General features: G+C 37.2%; 2 protein-coding genes across 2 annotated transcripts; both read left to right on the top strand.

Annotated features, from left to right (window-relative positions):
* Positions 1-415: 415 nt before the first annotated feature.
* On the top strand, positions 416-4,752 carry LOC111793752 (ATP-dependent Clp protease proteolytic subunit-related protein 1, chloroplastic). The gene is made up of 9 exons (XM_023675781.1): positions 416-721; positions 1,125-1,240; positions 1,422-1,628; positions 1,724-1,828; positions 1,983-2,045; positions 3,736-3,847; positions 4,000-4,061; positions 4,136-4,318; positions 4,415-4,752. The coding sequence occupies exons 1-9, from the start codon at positions 514-516 to the stop codon at positions 4,499-4,501; spliced, it is 1,143 nt and encodes a 380-aa protein (XP_023531549.1). The 5' UTR covers positions 416-513; the 3' UTR covers positions 4,502-4,752.
* Positions 4,753-5,452: 700 nt separating this feature from the next.
* On the top strand, positions 5,453-16,945 carry LOC111793539 (zinc finger protein-like 1). Its single transcript, XM_023675466.1, has 9 exons — positions 5,453-5,702; positions 6,165-6,245; positions 12,342-12,462; positions 12,573-12,667; positions 12,885-12,956; positions 15,291-15,578; positions 15,685-15,793; positions 16,235-16,421; positions 16,556-16,945. The coding sequence occupies exons 1-9, from the start codon at positions 5,679-5,681 to the stop codon at positions 16,656-16,658; spliced, it is 1,080 nt and encodes a 359-aa protein (XP_023531234.1). The 5' UTR covers positions 5,453-5,678; the 3' UTR covers positions 16,659-16,945.
* The last annotated feature ends 2,936 nt before the right edge of the window (positions 16,946-19,881 follow it).

Genomic DNA, 19,881 nt, shown 5'->3' on the forward strand with positions numbered 1-19,881 from the left:
TCCATCTTGGCTTCTCCTGTATGTTTTGTATGGACGTTACACCATGCTACAATAAGCACCCTTTCCTTCCATTGGTTCCCGGCAGCATGAACGTGCACTAGCTCATAATCAAGCCTAGGGGTTATGCAAGCCCGCATAGTGAGTTCATGTGCATGCACGTAAAATATGTGTAGAGAAGTATAACCCATTCAACTCAACTCGAAAAGAAAATGTAAAGCCCAAGGACCCGTCACGAAAATATAGGTCTCATCACAAACCATGATTGCATTTGAGTTAGGTAAGAGCCCAAAAGATAGCGAGACTATTGAGCCTCAAGCCTTTGGGCTTGGGCTGGGCTTGGGCTTGGGCTTGGGCTTAAAGCCCAATTGCAGTTCCGTCTAATTTTGGTTTTGTTTCCCTTTCTCGTTGTCTTGTTGTTAGCAGAACAGCGAGTGACCTCGATCAGAGAAGAACTCGAAGACCTCAAAAAATTTATCGGCAAAATCCGGCCAAGCTTCTCACCTGGCCTTCTCCATGGCGACATCTTCACCTCTTCATATCTCTGCTACGCCGTCGTTGGCCGTCGGCAGCTCAAAGTCATCGTTCCTTTTCGGTACCCATCTCCCTTTCCCCTCCTCTCGCCCAAGAACTTCATATCGCAGATACTTTCTTTCTCCCTCTGCCAAAAAATCGATGGACCACATTCCTAAGCAATTCAGAGAAGAGAATCTCAAAGATGGCTGTAAGTTTTCGATATTTAATTGTCTGGCCGGAATCATTCAATCATCTGAAGCTATTTATTTGTTTCCGTTCGTTTTCTGATGAAATTAGTTGATTGATTGGTAACTTGGAAAATATCTGTTCGTTTGGCGTTTTCTTTTCATGTGTTCTTGATGATTTGTGATGGTATTTCGATGGCCGGAGATTTTGGAGAGGGTAAATTTAATCTTTTATTAATAATATTTTAAGACTGAGCAACTGGTTGACAGTAAACAGAAATTGCCACCTCATTGGGGAGTTGTGTCTTTGAATCCACGTTCATTTTTCTTTTGTTAATTCTAGTTCCATCGTTATTTTCATGAGTTTGATCCTGACGAAAATAAACAATATCATTGCCTAAATCTCCATATCTCCTGTTCTTATAGTGATGGAGAACTACGAGAACGTTCCTCAATCACTTTATGGCCTTACACCTTCACAACTGGACATGTTCATGACAGAAGATAATCCTGTCAGGCGACAGTCAGAATTAGTTACTGAGGTTCTTTTCTCATTTGATCTTGAGGGTTCAGTAATTTCTATAAATTTGCGAATCCATACTCAGTTAAAAAGAAAGGAAAAAGAAACAGGCACATTTACTTTTTGCTGGAAGCTCAGTATTGTTCAAGCCAAGCATTATTATTGTGCTTTAGTAACCACAACGATTGCTTGTTACCTGGCAGGAAAGCATCTCATCCGCCCACAGCTATTTGAATAATGGTGGAATGTGGAGTCTATCAGGCATGGATGGAAAAAAGGGTCCATCAAAATATAGTATGAGCGCTAGTATGTATCGTGGGGGAGGAAGGGGATATGGGCGACGCCAATCAGCTCCTCCTGATTTGCCTTCTTTGCTCTTGGACGCTCGTATAGTCTATTTGGGCATGCCTGTGAGCCACTAAAATATTTATTCTTTACTCAATTCTGCTTTGCAAGATATTTTTTCTCAGGGGTACATCACTGTATTTTGTTGAAATAAATGCAGATCGTACCAGCAGTGACTGAGCTTCTTGTTGCTCAGTTTATGTGGCTAGACTATGATAACCCATCAAAGCCTATATATCTCTACATAAACTCTCCGGGGACGCAGGTTATTAATTGATATTTCCTTAATCCATGAAGTATTATATTTCCTGTTCTAACGAAGCTTGGAGTATCGTTGTAATTTTCATTGTTTTGACCATGTTGTTATTTTAATATTCAAGACCTAGTTTTTGTTGCTTTGGTGCTTGTTGATAACTTAGAATGAGAAGATGGAGAATGTTGGATTCGAAACTGAAGCATATGCTATAGCAGATATGATGGCTGTAAGTAGTCTCTTCCTTAACTGAACTTAATTCCTTTTGTCCAATATTTGTCATTGAGTAACTACGTATCTGGTCTTTGAATTTTTTGGTAAAATGCATTCCTTGAAAAGAAAAAATTGATCAGTAAGAAAAATGGAAGTTGTGGGGAGGTTATAAAAATAAAAAGAAGGCAACGACCATCATAGGAGCCGCCAAAAATGAACAAACAGGAATCGATATTACAAGAGAGCTCCGGTTGCTGGTACTAAAAGCGAAGGGAAATCTCTATAAGAATCGATGGTAGAAATCAAAAGGAAGTGTTGAAGTGAGCATATGCCATATCTTTCCCATAGAGAGCATTCCCCTCTTGAAAGATCTTGTGTTCCTTGCTGCTAAATATTCCTTAAGATAGCGAAAAAAAGAGCCTACTATGATGGCCCTCCTTCATCCTAAAACAGGAGTTATAGAAGGATTTCCATCCGATATTGACCGATAGTATCAACTTTAGGCTGGTCTTCAAAAACCTCCCTAAACATAAGCAGAAAAAGAGTAATGTCAAAGCATGTGATTCTTTTGCCCCGACATTACCCTGCCCCGCCCCTAGAGTTAGTATACCAATGTGGACCTAAGCTCGAAGTAGTTAATATTGGGTTAAAGAGTACGGTGTTAATTTTCCCATGTATGACGAGCCAGGCACAGAGTTTATGAAACACACCTATTGGAAGAAGTTTTCTTTCTTCTTCTTTTTGTTTTATTTATATTTATTTATTTATTCTTTTTTTTTTTTTTTGCAAGCTAAAGCCCAAGTAAGGGAGATGTTCCTTTGCCTACAAGGTATCAAATAAAACAAACTGTAACAGCCCAAACCCACTGCTAGCAAATATTGTCCTCTTTGGGCTTTCCCTTTTGGCTTCTCCTCAAGATTTTAAAATGCGTTTGCTAGGGGAGATGTTTCCACGCCCTTTATAAGGAATGCTTTGTTCCCCTCTCCAACCAATGTGAGATNTTGGCTTCTCCTCAAGATTTTAAAATGCGTTTGCTAGGGGAGATGTTTCCACGCCCTTTATAAGGAATGCTTTGTTCCCCTCTCCAACCAATGTGAGATCTCACAATCCACCCCTTTGGGGCCCAACGTCCTCGCTGGCACACCGCCCGGTGTCTGACTCTGATACCATTTGTACCAGCCCAAATACCGCTAGCAAATATTGTCCTCTTTGGGCTTTCCCTTTTGGGCTTTTCCTCAAGGTTTTAAAACGCGTCTGGTAGGGAGAGGTTTCATACCCTTACAAGGAATGTTTCATTTCCCTCTTCAACTAAGGTGAGATTTCGTACTAGGACACAAAGGGATGATTGGAAAAAGATTTATAATTTAAGAAATTCCAAATGACTTGGGAGATCAAACTTGATATTTGTGGAATCCAAAATGGTGGAAGATAGCCCCCTTGAATGAAGGATTAAAAGGGAAATATACCAGCTTCATCCCCTCTATCACGTAAAGCTTTCTTACATTGGAAGTAAACCGAGGACCCAGAGACATTTTCTCCTACCTGATGATAGCTTATTAATCCATCAACGTCGGCTGCTAAATTATTTTATGAAAGTAAAAATGTGCCAAAATAAAACCGTATCAATAGTTTATGATTTAGTTACTTCGTTGTTTTTATTATGCCATCAACAAGGTCTCAGCTTAATTCTTTTTACATCTGTGTAGTATTGCAAACCTGATGTCTATACTATAAACTGCGGAATGGCATTCGGTCAAGCAGCAATGCTTTTGTCACTTGGAACCAAGGGTTACCGTGCTGTCCAGCCTAACTCCTCCGGTACGTTCCTCGCCTCTTAAAACTGATATATAATTCTTTCATTTTGCATAATTCTGCATGCTCATCAACCATCCAGGATTATGGTAACTTGTTTTTCCTGGCTCGCGAGGATCATTCCCTTCCTTTTTGACCATTGTCTTTCATAATTGCAGCTAAACTGTATCTGCCTAAAGTTAGTAGATCAAGTGGTGCGGTCATAGATATGTGGATTAAGGTACGCATACTTCCCTCTCTCTGTTGAGCTTTAGCCAGTGTCTCCCTCTCATTTTCCTGGAACTCGTGTCTTAGGCCAGAGAACTCGATGCCAACACCGATTACTATATCGAGCTATTAGCTAAAGGAACTGGTAAACCCGCGGAAGAGATTGCTAAAGATGTTCAACGACCCAAGTACTTCAGTCCCCAAGAAGCCATTGACTATGGCCTTGTAGACAAGATAATCAGCTCGCGGGATTCTGCGTTCGAAAAGAGGGTCATTATCACATACATTTCTATCTCTCTCTCTCGTTTTCTTTTAAGATGCTTTGAATTTCGTCACGCAAGTCTAACATTTTGCTTCTACAATCAGAACTACGACGATATGCTTGCGCAGTCGAGAGCCATGAGGAAAGGAGCCGGAGGCAATCCACAAGCCGCGCCATCCGGGTTGAGGTAATTCAAGTGTAGAAATAGAAGGATACACAACCCCACTCTTTCATAGCTAGCTGCTACCCCCTGGATGGGCTTTATAATTCTTTCTTTCTTGGGGTGGGGTGTTTTGGTTTACTTCTGAAGGACTTGACTAATGAATGAACATCAGCAATGTGATCTTTATAGCCGGTTTGTATATTGAAAAACTCTCTCATTTAGGTTTAGTTCTGTGTTTTTAAGGTTATTATGATTTTGTGATGTTTACTCACACTTGCTCTTGCTCTTGCAATCGTATGCGATGTGAGCCAGTCCTAGAGAACGTTCATTCATTTCAAGCTGTCTGTCTGCTCATTCGTTTTAGTCCGCTATAAGATCTTTCTTATTATGATTCGAACAGAAAATTCTCTAATTCTCTAGATAAGAAAAAATGTCGGGATATCTCATATGGCTTTGACCTTATTTAAGTGACTTTGAACAAATATTAAATATTTGTCATAATTAAGTAATATATTAAGATATTTAATATGTTAAAATTTATATTTAACAAATTTGAGTCACATTTTAGATATATTTACCCATTTTAACCTAATCAAATTTTCTAATTTTTTTTAATGTATATAATATATATTAATCATTTTAATATTTAATAATTGAATACAATAAATACATTTTCTTCTTTCAATGTTTTCTCTAACTTTTATAAATATCAAAACATAGTCCAAAAAGGACGATATCTACTAATAATTGACTTGACTTGAGTTATTAAACTACTTTTTAGACTAACTAAATGGTTCGGGTCTAAATTTTTCAACACAAACAACACTCAATTCGCATGTGTGCGAATATAGCATTCGTAAATGAATAATTGAAATTAATAAAACAATATGGTGATAAAATATTTTCCAAATTATTGAAGAAAAATAAAAAAAATATTCCAAAAGAAATTGAAATTTCAGTCTTAAAGAAAAAGGAAAAAAAGAAAAAGAAAGTGTAGGGGGGAGGGATCGGCGAAGCAAAAGAAAACGGTGGGGGTTTCGTTGTGCTTCACTCAGGTAGAGAGAGCTCAAAGCCATTGATACCCTTGGTCGAGACATTTCAGAGCTTTGGAGATCTATATCCATGTCGTTGAATTGTTAGTTTTGCCATTTTTCCATACCGGTCCAACTTTGTTTCATCACAGCGTCTCCGCGTCGGTCACTGCAATGGTGGTCTGCAAATGCCGCAAGGTACTACGATTCTCCCTCTTCCTCTCCCTTCTGTCGCTATTGTGTTGTGCAGGGCAGGATTATACTTGTTATTTTTCCTTTTCATTTCTGATTCGGATTGTGGAGGCTTGATTGATGTTGAAATTGGGATCGGATCCGGGGTTGGGAGCTTGGAATTTGAAGCGATCTGAATGGTTGACTAATTGATTGTATGTAGAATTACGGAATTATAAGCTCATTGCTACGGGGGTAGTTTTAATTTTCTATGGATTTTCATGAATTTTGTAAGCATCATTATTTGGATCGAGGAAATGTCCAAGTTTACTTCGCTATGTTGCTTATTGGTTTACCGTTTAACTGAAATGCGGTTTCTTATTGTTTCTGTAATTTGTTATCGTGATAGCCTTGTTTTTTTTTTTTTTCTGGCTTTGTTAAAATCAATGAACTTGAGAATACTTTTGCTTTGTGTTTTTGTTGCTTCAGGCCACGAAGTTGTATTGTTTTGTTCATAAGGTTCCCGTATGTGGAGAATGCATATGTTTCCCAGAACACCAAATATGCGTGGTAAGCTTATTCATCATTTTACAGTAGGGGGAAAATACTGTTTGTATTTCAATCTCTTATCGCATGAGTTTCTTTTGCAATTTATTTCAATCTGTTTTCCGACTTCTCAGTTGTATTCTCTCTCTCTCTCTCTCTCTCTCTCTCTCTCTCTCTCGTATGTTCCTGTGGTAATTTTTGGCGGTTCACAATATGGAGTGTTGATAAATATTTGTATAATTAGCTACCATGGGATCACCTTTGTATTTTCCACCTTTTGTCTATAGTGCAGAAGGGATCATTTACCAAAGAGTTCACCTGATTATATAGGGAGAAATAATTATTTAATCTCATTTTCCTGCTTGAGAAGTTATTCCTTGTTTAGTTTTGTAAAATTTGCTCCAAACGGTATAGGGAGAATGGTATTCCTTCTTAAGAATAACTTCTTAAGCTAAACAGGAAAATTTGCTCTAAACGGTACAGGGAGACAAATAAATGGTATTCCTTCAGCTATACTCTAAACGGTATAGGGAGAATAACTACTCATTTTCCATTGTTTAGATGGAAGGTGGGTGGGTTTTTGTTTCCTTGGAAAGTTGCAAAGTCTTAAAAGTTACTCTCAAGGAGCAAAACCTTTCTCTTTTTGGGGATCTTAGGAAAAAGAAAGTGTAGATTATGATTAAAATTAGGGTGAAGTGGGCAAAGGATAGAAACAAAAATATTATTCATGAATATGTGACTAGGGAGGAGAGAGAGAAGTGAATGTGTCTCCTTGGAAGGGGACTTCGAATCTATTATTTGTCAGGAGGATACTAGTTTGAGACAAAAGGTTAAGGTGAAGTGGGCAAAGGATAGAAAAAAAAAAAAATACCACTTTCTTCCACAATCGGGCCAAAGGAAGAAGGAACAAGGATAGGATTGATTTCTTGGAGAAAGGAGGAACAAGGATAGGATTGATTTCTTGGAGAAAGGAGGAACAAGGATAGGATTTATTTCTTGGAGAAAGATAGTGGGGAGGTGCTAAGGGAGAGAAAGGAGATTATTTCTTTTTTATCAAATCTTTTATGCTCCTACCCTTTCCCTAGGTCATCTGTAGAAAGGGTTAGAGTGGAATCCTATCTCGATAGGGAAGAGCTAGAGGCCCCTTTCACCTTAAAGGAAATTTGTAAGGTGGTTTTTGGTTTTGATAGGTTTGTCTCCTAGTCTTGACAACTCCACTATAACCTTCTTTTAGAAGCATTGGGACAACATTAAGGAGGACATGTGGAAGTTTTTTTGTGAGTTTCATGAGCGGGGTATTACTGATTCTAAAATGAATGAAACCTATATATGTCTTATTCCAAAAAAAAGAGAAGACAAACAAGGTGGAAGATTTCAGACCCATAAGTCTTATAACAAGTTTGCATAAGATTATTGCTAAGACTTTAGCTGGTAGATTAAGGAGAGTCCTTTCAAATTCCATTTCCAATTATCAGGGAGCTTGCACAGAAAATTTTGGATTAAGTTCTTATGGCTAATGAAGCCATCGAGGATTATAGGGAAAGAATAGAGGAAAGGATGATTTTTAAGTTTGACTTTGAGAAAGCCTATAACCATGTGGATTTAAACTTTTTGGATAGAGTTTTGGGGAAGAAGGGTTTTGGGTCAAGTGGAAAACTTTGATGTGGAACTAAGTTAGGACCCAAAGACAAGATTTTTCTTAGTTCTCTTAGTGGTTGATGTTCTCAGTAGGCACGTGTTGACATTAGGGGAAAAGGTGGGATTGAGGGCTTCAAGGTGGGTAACGACTTGGTTTATCAATCTCACCTTTAGTTTTTTGATGACACTCTTCTCTTGCTCTCGACATGAGAGTTATTTTGCTAATATAAATAGATCCTTGTCTTTTTCTAAAGCTTTATCTGGTCTTGAGATTAACAAGAGGAAGAGTTCCATTTTTGGTATAATTTGTTGTCCTTCCAAGATAGCGTTGTGGGTCGTGGCTGTGGGGGTGAGGTTAGTCAGTTCCCTTCTACTTATTTAGGACTTCTTTTGGGTGGTAATCCTTAAAGTAGAGATCATGGGCATTAATATTTGCAGATCATTGAAGAATTTGCTAGCATTTATGGTTGTAAAAAGAGAGAATGACCAAATATGTACCTAGGACTACCTCTAAAAGGGAACCACAAATCCTTTTCCTTTGGGAAGATTATTATTGAGAAAATAGGAAGAAGGTTGTCAACATGGTCATCACGTTATACTTCAAAAAGCGGAAGACTCACCCTAATACAAGTCACATTATCCAACCTCCCTACTTATTACATGTCTCTATTTGAAATGCCACAAAAAGTGGCCGTGGATATAGAAAGACTATTCAGAAACTACTTGTGGAAAGATGACGCAAACCTTGTTGGTTGGAATATTATAAACCTCCCAACAGAAAAGGGAGGCCTCGGTCTTCTCTCGATAAGGAGGAAGAACAAAGCTCTCCTCGCCAAATGGATATGGAGATATCATCATGAAGAAGAGGCCTTATGGTGAAATCTTAGGCTAAATATACTTTTACATCAAACAAAAATCACCCCCTCCATCTTCTACAAAAGGGCCTTGGAAGTACATAAAGAAACATCAAAATCTCATCACCAACCGAACTCGCCATAAGGTGGGTAATGGGGGAAGCACATCATTTTGGACTGACCCATGGATTGAAAACACCACGCTAACCTTGAAGTATCCACTTTTGTACAGGCTCTCTCATACAGGCAAGCCACGATTAAAGAAACGTGGAATGTTGTCAACAAATTTTGGGACCTGAAGCTTGGTAGGAATTTAAAGGATAATGAATCAATGGAGTGGGCCAAATTAAGCCTTGATCTTGCCCCTGTGGTATTGTCAAACAAAGAAGACTCATTGACTTGGCTCCCCAGCGCTGACGGGGTCTTTTCTACAAAATCCTTAATGATGAACATGGGTAAAAAAGTAGAAGCAATAAATCCCACGTTAGCAAAGACAATATGGAAAGGACATCAACCTAAAAAGGTGAAGTTCTTCCTTTGGGAAATAGCGCATAAAGCCATCAGCACAAGTGAAAATCTTCAAAAAAAAGAATGTTTTACATCACTTTTTCTCCAAATTGGTGTCCATTATGTCAGAAAGAAAACGAATCACAAAGTCACTTGTTTATGCAATGCACATACGCAGAATCTTTGGACAACGATTCTCAATGTATTCGGATGACATCTCACATTTCCTAGGGAGGTAAAGGATTTTTTGGATATGACTTTAACATACCACCCTTTCAAGAACACAAAAGCCCTATTATGGAAAAATCTTATCATGCCTTTCTTTTGGAATCTGTGGAAAGAAAGAAATCAGAGAATATTTGTAGAAAAGACACAGACCTATACAAAATTTTTCGACAATGTTGTTTACCAAGTTATATCTTAGTGTAAACTGTCTAATATTTTTACTTCCTATAGTTATACCTCCCTCATTGCAAATTGGGAAGGTCTTTTGTAAATACCATGGATTATACATCCCTCTTGTAAATTTCAATCTTCAGAAATTGTCTGGTCAGGGGTCATGTTTTCTAGAACTAATCTTAGAAAAGTTTCAGAAATGGTTGTCTGGTTGGTAAAAGTTTTATTTTTCTTCCAAAGCAGTCTTAAGTGGGATTCCCATCCTTTTCTTATCTTTATTTAGGATCCATGTTACTATGAGTAAAACGCTTGAGAGACTGATGAGGAACTTTTTGTGGGAGGAGGTTGAGGAGGGTTGGGTCCCATTTGGTTAAGTGGGCGTTGGTGTTGAAGCCTGTAGAGCTTGGAGGCTTGAGTATTGGGAGCTCTTGAGGTTGTGCAATGAGACGCTTTTGGCAAAGTGGCTGTGACATTTCTTTTTAGAATCTGACAATCTGTGGTATAAAGTGATTGTGAATAGGTACGACTCTCACCCTGTTGAGTGGTTTTGAGGGGCTTCAAAAAGGGAAAAAAAAAAAAAAAAAAAAAACGCTGGAAAGCTATATCTTCATGTTTTCTTTCTTTTCTCAGTTTATCAGGTGCTTTGTTGGGGAAGGATGTGAGTTTTTTTTTTTTTTTTTTTTGGGAGGATCTTTGGGTTGGCGATAAACCCATGTGCTTCTTTTTCCTTGTCTCTATTGCCTTTTGAATAAGAGGTTGTATTTGATATCCTCCGTGTTGTCTTCTCTTGGTTCTCTACTTTAATCTAATGGTTACATTGTTCGCTTACTGATAGGGAGGTGATTGATGGGGTGAGGCTTCTTTATATCCTTTGAGATCAGGTTGTTACTCTGAGATGGAGAGATGTTAGGGTGTGGACCCCTGATTCTTCTAGGGGTTTCTCTTGCTGTTCCTCTCTTTCTANAAGAACACAAAAGCCCTATTATGGAAAAATCTTATCATGCCTTTCTTTTGGAATCTGTGGAAAGAAAGAAATCAGAGAATATTTGTAGAAAAGACACAGACCTATACAAAATTTTTCGACAATGTTGTTTACCAAGTTATATCTTAGTGTAAACTGTCTAATATTTTTACTTCCTATAGTTATACCTCCCTCATTGCAAATTGGGAAGGTCTTTTGTAAATACCATGGATTATACATCCCTCTTGTAAATTTCAATCTTCAGAAATTGTCTGGTCAGGGGTCATGTTTTCTAGAACTAATCTTAGAAAAGTTTCAGAAATGGTTGTCTGGTTGGTAAAAGTTTTATTTTTCTTCCAAAGCAGTCTTAAGTGGGATTCCCATCCTTTTCTTATCTTTATTTAGGATCCATGTTACTATGAGTAAAACGCTTGAGAGACTGATGAGGAACTTTTTGTGGGAGGAGGTTGAGGAGGGTTGGGTCCCATTTGGTTAAGTGGGCGTTGGTGTTGAAGCCTGTAGAGCTTGGAGGCTTGAGTATTGGGAGCTCTTGAGGTTGTGCAATGAGACGCTTTTGGCAAAGTGGCTGTGACATTTCTTTTTAGAATCTGACAATCTGTGGTATAAAGTGATTGTGAATAGGTACGACTCTCACCCTGTTGAGTGGTTTTGAGGGGCTTCAAAAAGGGAAAAAAAAAAAAAAAAAAAAAAACCCTGGAAAGCTATATCTTCATGTTTTCTTTCTTTTCTCAGTTTATCAGGTGCTTTGTTGGGGAAGGATGTGAGTTTTTTTTTTTTTTTTTTTTGGGAGGATCTTTGGGTTGGCGATAAACCCATGTGCTTCTTTTTCCTTGTCTCTATTGCCTTTTGAATAAGAGGTTGTATTTGATATCCTCCGTGTTGTCTTCTCTTGGTTCTCTACTTTAATCTAATGGTTACATTGTTCGCTTACTGATAGGGAGGTGATTGATGGGGTGAGGCTTCTTTATATCCTTTGAGATCAGGTTGTTACTCTGAGATGGAGAGATGTTAGGGTGTGGACCCCTGATTCTTCTAGGGGTTTCTCTTGCTGTTCCTCTCTTTCTATATATATTTTTGGAGTTTCCACCTCAAATACCTTTGGCTTTGGGGTCACTTGTCTGATAAGAAATCTCATGATGTTTCTTCTCTACTCTATTTGTTGGTTGACTTTTAACTTCACCTTGGGGCCAGGGATTTTTACATGTAGACTCTAATTCTTTGGAGAGTTTTCTCATAGTTCTTTTCTTCTCTCTTCTGTGCACATTATACCTTTGTTTTTTTTCATTTTGCAGTTTTCTAAAGCGTTATTATTTTTTTATTGAAACCAAGTTTTCAGCGAGAAAAAAATGAAAGAATATAGAAGGGTCCAAATAGGGCAAAAAATGTGGGCCAACAAGAAAACTTTGTCTAAAAAATGACTGCCCAAATGAACCCAACAGAAACCTAATGAGAAAGAAAACTGTTGTAGTCCAAAAGAATAAGACCAAATGAAAGATCACAGTAGTCATTATTCACAAACATTGAAAGCACGACATAAACCTAGAAAAAGAACAAACGTTCCCTGTTTATCTTCCCCCACTAAGATTCTATTGTTTCTAAATCAAAATTTCAAAAGTACACCTAAATAGCTCCTTTGTTCAGCTGCTGCAATAGAATGACTTAGAATATGAGCAATTCTCTTTGTTAGGCTTTATTCCTTTTAGGTTTGTGCTATGTTAATGTTGTGCTTCTTCTTCCTTTAAGATTCGCACCTATTCAGAGTGGGTATTGAATGGAGATTATGATTGGCCTCCAAATTGCTGCCTGTGTCATGCTACACTTGAGGAAGGAACTGGTCCTCAAACTACTCGATTGGGATGCTTGCGTATGTGACTTTGTATATTTACTTACCTTCTTTCCATGCAATTTTTAAGAATAGAGTGGATTTCAATTGAAATGTTGAAGTGGTTATGTAATTCATTGTTCTCATGCTAGATGTTATACATACGGATTGCTTGGTCTCACATATCAAGAGCTTTCCTCCATCCACTGCCCCTGCTGGCTACGACTGCCCCGCCTGTTCCATTTCGGTATGGTATATATGTACACTTTTTATTATTTAATTCAAATTCATATATGATCCCAGGACATGCCTTTGACACCTCTATGTCATTGTTGTGTTGTTTCTTCTTGATGATGAATTTTTCAAGTTCCCGGATTGATGTGAATATAGTCTTCTATAATGGAAACTACAATATTGTCTCACATGTCTGATTACTTTAAGATACATGTATATTCTTGGTGCAGATATGGCCTCCGAAGAACATTAAAGATTCAGGATCTCGCCTACACGCAAAGCTAAAGGAAGCTATCTTGCAGGTTAGGCTCACATGCCTGAGAAATTTTTGGGGAGATGATTATCTCAGTTTTCATATGACTATTTCTATTTTCTCTTCCTTAGTTCTTGCTTTTACTGCCTGTACAATCCCAGGGGATGTGTGATGCTCTAATTAAGAAACTAAAGAGTTGCAAACAAATGGGAAAATTACTGGATACTCAATATTAGATACTGCAGAATGATACCACAGAATGATAATAAGCTGAACTTTATCCCACAGTTCAAGTTCCAATCACTCTCCTTAAAATTATTCTTCTTTCATTTCAAGTCACCTATAAGATCGCTCAATCTTTAATATGCTTCTTGAGCTTGATCTGAGTAAATTCATAGAATCTTCCAGGGTAGCAAGAAACACTCAAGAAGCTAAAAACCTCCCATAATCCTTGAATAATCACTATCACAAAACAATAATCAGATTCATCGTCAAGCTTCTCCTCCACTTGTATTGCACGAGCATGGGGTCTATGATGTATGACTGGATGCCCCATTTGAATTTACCGGCCTTCTGCTTTTGAAGCTAGAGCAGATGAAAATGGAAACTACTTTTATTTTTCCTCTCCTTTTCTCTCTTGGAACTTCGTACTTCTAAGTAGGAATATAAAGGTCATGGCTAGGAGCCCCCTTGAGCCATCTTGAAGAGAAGGTGAAAAGGAGTTGCAAGAGCCTGCCATCTACTGTCCTATCTCTGTGATCAACCTAAAGTTAACCAGAGATTTAAAAGAACGATGTTGTATTTTGTAGACAGCTTAATCAGAGGGAATTCGAGCAAAATGTTGATCTCTCATTTTTTAATCAGTAACTTTCAGGCTCCTACAATGATGTTTGAGGAAACTAGAACTTAGTTTCCATGCAGTTTGAGTAACCTTTTTGTGAAGTCTATACAACAAGCTTACTAGAGGAATAGAAATTCTTGATGATCATATCCGAAGGAAAATGCCTAACTTTCTACTCTCTCCAAATAGGCGTGTGTTATGCAAAAGAAGCCCCGAGAGTCTTGTTCATTGAATCATTGCCCCTTTGGGCAAAGCTCTTCAGTATCTTTGGGGTTAGTTGGTGTTTTCCCTGCTCTTTTGAAGAGGCCATCCATTGGCTTTTTCTCGGCCTAAATCTTAATCACGTGGCTATAGTTGTGTTGTTTGATACAGTGGATGCTGTCCTGTGGTGTCTTTAGCTAGAGCAATATAAGAGAACCTCCACTCTGCAGCAGCAGATGAGCTTTGAAAATCTGTGGGATCTTATCAAGTTTCATTCCTCTTCTTGGTTTCTTTTCTAAATTCTTTTGTAGCTATGATTTACATATTTTGGCCAGTTGGGAAGCCTTTTTGTAATCCCTTTGCCTTTTGGGGATATCTCATCTCCCTTCTTTTATGCATGACTTCTTAAGTGAATATATTTCTCTGTTTAATAGTTTTTTTTTCTAAGATAAAAATCTTAATGATCTTCTTTGTAAGGCTATCTGAAAGGTTAAACGCCCTAAAAAGTGTAGGGTTCACCTAAAAACTGCGTGCTTTAGGGGATGAGTGTGACAAAGTATAGGGATCTTTACAAATGCCCCTCATCAAGTTAGTGCTTTCTTTGGGAAAACAACAAAGAGCTGTACAGGTGCCTCTCATTAAGTTGGTGCAGTCTTTGTGAAAACAGCAGTGAGAATGCCCACCTCTTTGTAGCTACCTTTACACTGAAGCTGTGGTGGATGTGCAATTATGAATCTCATGTAGAGTTCAATCCTGGCTTGAATTACGGGACCTACACATATTAGTACAGTATACTGGCATCCTGGCCAGAACCACACGTGCAAGTTTCCTTGTATGTGGCTCGTCCATGCTTTTCGAGGTGCTGCCTGCAACAGAAAGGAAGGGGTTCATGTAGCTGCTGCGATATGACCTACTCGAACAATCGCCCTACTTCATTAAAACTTTTTTTAGCTTGCTGTTTTGTCTATAGGCTCAAATACTATTTAAGTTAATGATGTCCAACATGTGCATTATCAATATTGAAATGCAGAGGAAAGCTTTAATCATATAAAATACTATCTAAACAAACAAGGTTATCTCCCAAATAGAAAATTATCCAAAAAAAAAAAAGGTTGAGCTATTTAGCAAAAGTTGAATGTTATTATTATTATTATTTTTTTTACAAAATCTACACTATTGACATTTTTTTTGATCATCCTATGGGATCTTCACGGTGGAACATTGTACTGAATGAACTTTATTTGAGACTCTTTGAGTCTCATCTAATTCCTGGTTCTATTGCTATGTTGCTGGTTGTACCATGTTATTGTCTTACTAGTATTGTTTCTTTTTGTTCGTCAGACTGGTCTGGAAAAGAGTTTGTTTGGAAATCATCCAGTAGGATTATCAGCAACAGAATCCCATGGGCCTCCCCCTGCCTTTGCCTCAGATCCCTTGGTTTCCTCTTCAGGAGATGCACATAACAATAAGAGCTCATTAAATTCAATAGCAAACGTTGTCTCAAATACGGGTGAAGGATTCTCAGCCACAACTGGAGCTGGATCTTCCAAAAATAACATTTCAGATATTGTTGAGATTGAAATTCCTGGTCCAGAAGGGAATTTTGTGAAAGGCTCAAGTCCTTCAGCCGTAAGAATATCTTCTCATTGAAAGATGATTAGTCAACATATTATTCATTTGCTTACTTTCAGTTTATTCTCATACCATTTATTTTTAATTTTCGAATGCAATCCAGCCTGTTGCTACCACAAGAAAGGGTGCAATCAATTATGACAGGCAAAGTTCTGAAATTTCGTATTATGCTGATGATGAAGATGGTAACCACAAGAAATACGTTCGAAGAGGTAAGTTACATGCTTATCAAACGTCACTTAAGTGGCCATTTGTTTCCCTCTTTACTCTCATCCGGGAATTGCATAAACTTGTTCCTTGTTAAAATAGACATCAAACTCGTGGTCATATATTTTCTTCCCTTTTAAGTTGTGATGTAACTAAGTTCATCTTGAAAGTTCTTGATAATGGGACAGTAAGCTCACCATTTCCTTACGCAGCACATATTTTGGAGACTCTTTAATTTCAGCACCATTTTATTTTTTGTTTCCACAAAATAGAGCAGTGAGCTCCTTGCTTCAGTCATGGTTTTGGCTTCTTAATTTTCTGCCTTGTCAATACTAATATTAGTAATTGTTTTTGTTGTTGATATATTCCTTAGTTTACTTTACACATTTTTGCTGCATGTTATTTTGGTAATTATTGTCATTACTCCATTTATTTGTTGCCTGCAGGTCCTTTTAGGCACAAGTTTCTTAGAGCACTACTTCCTTTCTGGTCGACAGCATTGCCAACCCTACCCGTGACTGCGCCTCCACGTAAAGATTCATTGGGTGCCAATGATGTCAGTGAAGGCCGTGTTCGGCACCAAAGACCCTCCAGAATGGATCCCAGAAAAATTCTTCTTGTCATAGCAATCATGTAATTCCCGTATATTTATATACCTTTTTTTTCCTCTCATTCTCTTAATCATATGCTTTATGGTTTGCTTGAAGCGCTCCTTTTTCTTAATTGTGTAATGTGTATGTGCATTGGATTTCCTGAATCATGTGCAGGGCATGTCTGGCAACCATGGGTATTTTGTACTACAGACTTGCACAAAGAGGTATAGGAGAAGAAGTTGTGGAAGACGAGCAACAACTGAAAGCAGCACAATGAGACCATATTGGAAGAGGTCTATAATCTTTAGCTCTTACCAGCCTTGTAGCTCGCATTAGAATTTGTATGGCTCCTTGATATCGAACCTTTTACGAGTTCATGCAGACGATATACGAACACTGTAAGTATCTTTTACTTGAGGCTTTTCTGCCACAGTGAGATGAAGTTTTTTTTTTTGTTTTTTATGCGAGCCTTTTTGTCATCTTACAACTCTACTTGTGTTCCTTCACATGTAAGGATTGTGGATCAGAGAATTAGGTTAAAGAAAAGATCTTTGATTTGAACTATTTGTTTTGTAATTACTCATTCAGTCAATAATTTTACATCATAGGGGTTTTTAGTTTGTGTTGCTCCAGTAGTAAAGAGTTATTTATATGATACTCACGTAGATATCTTAATTGATTAGACAGGGAAGATCAATTACGCCTAAGTTACGCCTAGTAATATGACTTTTATGTGTTAAGATAAGTATGAATAGACGTCCAAGCCTCGATAAAATACTTTATTTTTAGTTCTTAATTTTAGAAAATGGTTTCACATTTTAATTCTTAATTAAATTTCCTAAAACTAAATAGATATGAAAAGTAATATACTTGGTAGATATTAATACCCATTTTTGTCCCTTTGTCTCTATCACTAACAAAGTGGAGAGCACAACATATTACATATTATTTTAATCATTAAAACTAGATATTTAAATCAATAAAGAAATGGAAACTCAAATAGATTAAGTAAGCCATGTTTTAATTATTTTATGTTTGAGCAACATTATATATATATATATGGTGTTATTAAACATTATATTAATTTATAACAATTTGGTTAACAAAAAAAAATTAATAGTTATTACATATACTTAAAAACATCTTCTGATTTGGTAGCTCAATCATTGATGTTAAGCGCGTTTGGCTTGAAATTTTTTTAGTAAACATGTGAGTAAGAGAACAAAACATGCTAAAAGAACCCAGGTTCGTCTGCAAAAATTCTAGAATAAAGAGTATATACACGAAAGTATATTTGAAGTAATTTTTCAAACCATTCGAACAATAAGAACATGTTTCATAACTCATTAAATATGCATTAACAAACAACCTTTGAAATATAATAGACTAGAAAAATCCTAAAAACCAAAAAAAAAAAAAAAAAAAAAGTATCTATATCATCCGGATCCATATGCTAAATTTCATAGACGAAAAGTAACTATGGACTCTATTTTTCTACTATAATAAGGTCGTTACCATATGTATGATATAACTGTTAAGTGTAGAAATATTAATTTAAAGTAATTTTAAACGATGTCATGAACTTAAACATGTAAAGTAAGACTATAAAAATAACACTAAGAAAATGGTAAAGCGGAAAAATAAAGTGTAGCATTTGAAAAAAAAAAAAAAAATCAATGTCTTGTTTTGACCTTAAGGGCTATAGAAAGACATAATGCAGCTATCCTAATAGTGGTTCGACGACTTTCATTGTGACACCGCGATCATCTATACAGCCATGCCCTATCTTTACTTGAAATGTACGAGTAGCACATGACTTGAGTTTTTTAAGAAATACTGACTAAGTAACTCTACTATTGGGGTCGGAAAATGCACACACATGCAACATGGAGAGACCTATCATTTGAAAAACATTATAACATGCTCTTAGGCAGCTTTCGAGTCTAGTCAAGGTTGGATGTGTAGTGCTTCTCTAAACATGGCCCATGCATGCAAGCATGGGTCCACTAGGCGGGTTCGCACACCCTCACCTTGCTCGTCGGGCTAGCACTCGCTAACGGACTGCGCCAAACATCAAGGAGGGAAAGGACTTGCATGACATCATTGCGAACATAAATGTCGTAAATCATCAGTCGTGATGTACGTATATGTACTCACCATAACGGGGAAGTATTTCGATGCACATGACACACAAATATGCATGTGGTCTCTGTAGCTTTTAATAATGACATAATGTATGATGCAAGACAAACCTTCATTTATCTATAACATAATAAGTCTATGAATTATGGTCTAAGGAGGCTTATGCATCATAGATCATCGGTTTCCTAGCAGTTTTATATAACATGACATGATAACGTTATAACATAGCTTTTATACGTAACATAACTTATCATGGCATCACACAACTTATCGTGACATAACATAGCATATCATGACATAACATAGTATAGCGTAACATATCAATCATACATATGATACGTGCCGGGGTCATTGGACACACATCATCATACATTATACAATTCGTCCAACCAAGCCGATATTGGAGCCACTTACTTAGTTGACCTGAGTCGGAGTCCCAGAGTATTCCTAAAACTGGCTTGACTTCATCCCTGAAAATTCGTTTCAACCTAGGTCGGACCGATAACATCATATTAGAAATATTCTAACTAACTTTATTTACCTAATTCTCAAATAATTTCAAGACAAAAATGAAAATAAATAAAAATAAAAGATGAAAACAGGATGAAAATTAAATTCAATCCAATTATAGGACGGTGCTGTTCAAATTTATTACAAATGAGAAAATAAGTATGAGATACAATTAAAAAATGAAATACAAATAACTCAAATACAAAGATATACTGACGCTCTGAATCGACCTTTTCTGTGACCACACAACTCTCGAACGCTCCTCCACCTCAATTGACAGCCTGCAAACATCTGGAAAAAAAAAAGTANCTTAATCATATGCTTTATGGTTTGCTTGAAGCGCTCCTTTTTCTTAATTGTGTAATGTGTATGTGCATTGGATTTCCTGAATCATGTGCAGGGCATGTCTGGCAACCATGGGTATTTTGTACTACAGACTTGCACAAAGAGGTATAGGAGAAGAAGTTGTGGAAGACGAGCAACAACTGAAAGCAGCACAATGAGACCATATTGGAAGAGGTCTATAATCTTTAGCTCTTACCAGCCTTGTAGCTCGCATTAGAATTTGTATGGCTCCTTGATATCGAACCTTTTACGAGTTCATGCAGACGATATACGAACACTGTAAGTATCTTTTACTTGAGGCTTTTCTGCCACAGTGAGATGAAGTTTTTTTTTTTGTTTTTTATGCGAGCCTTTTTGTCATCTTACAACTCTACTTGTGTTCCTTCACATGTAAGGATTGTGGATCAGAGAATTAGGTTAAAGAAAAGATCTTTGATTTGAACTATTTGTTTTGTAATTACTCATTCAGTCAATAATTTTACATCATAGGGGTTTTTAGTTTG

The sequence above is a fragment of the Cucurbita pepo genome, chromosome LG04 (genome assembly GCF_002806865.2).
Source record: "Cucurbita pepo subsp. pepo cultivar mu-cu-16 chromosome LG04, ASM280686v2, whole genome shotgun sequence".
Classification (NCBI taxonomy): Eukaryota; Viridiplantae; Streptophyta; class Magnoliopsida; order Cucurbitales; family Cucurbitaceae; genus Cucurbita; species Cucurbita pepo.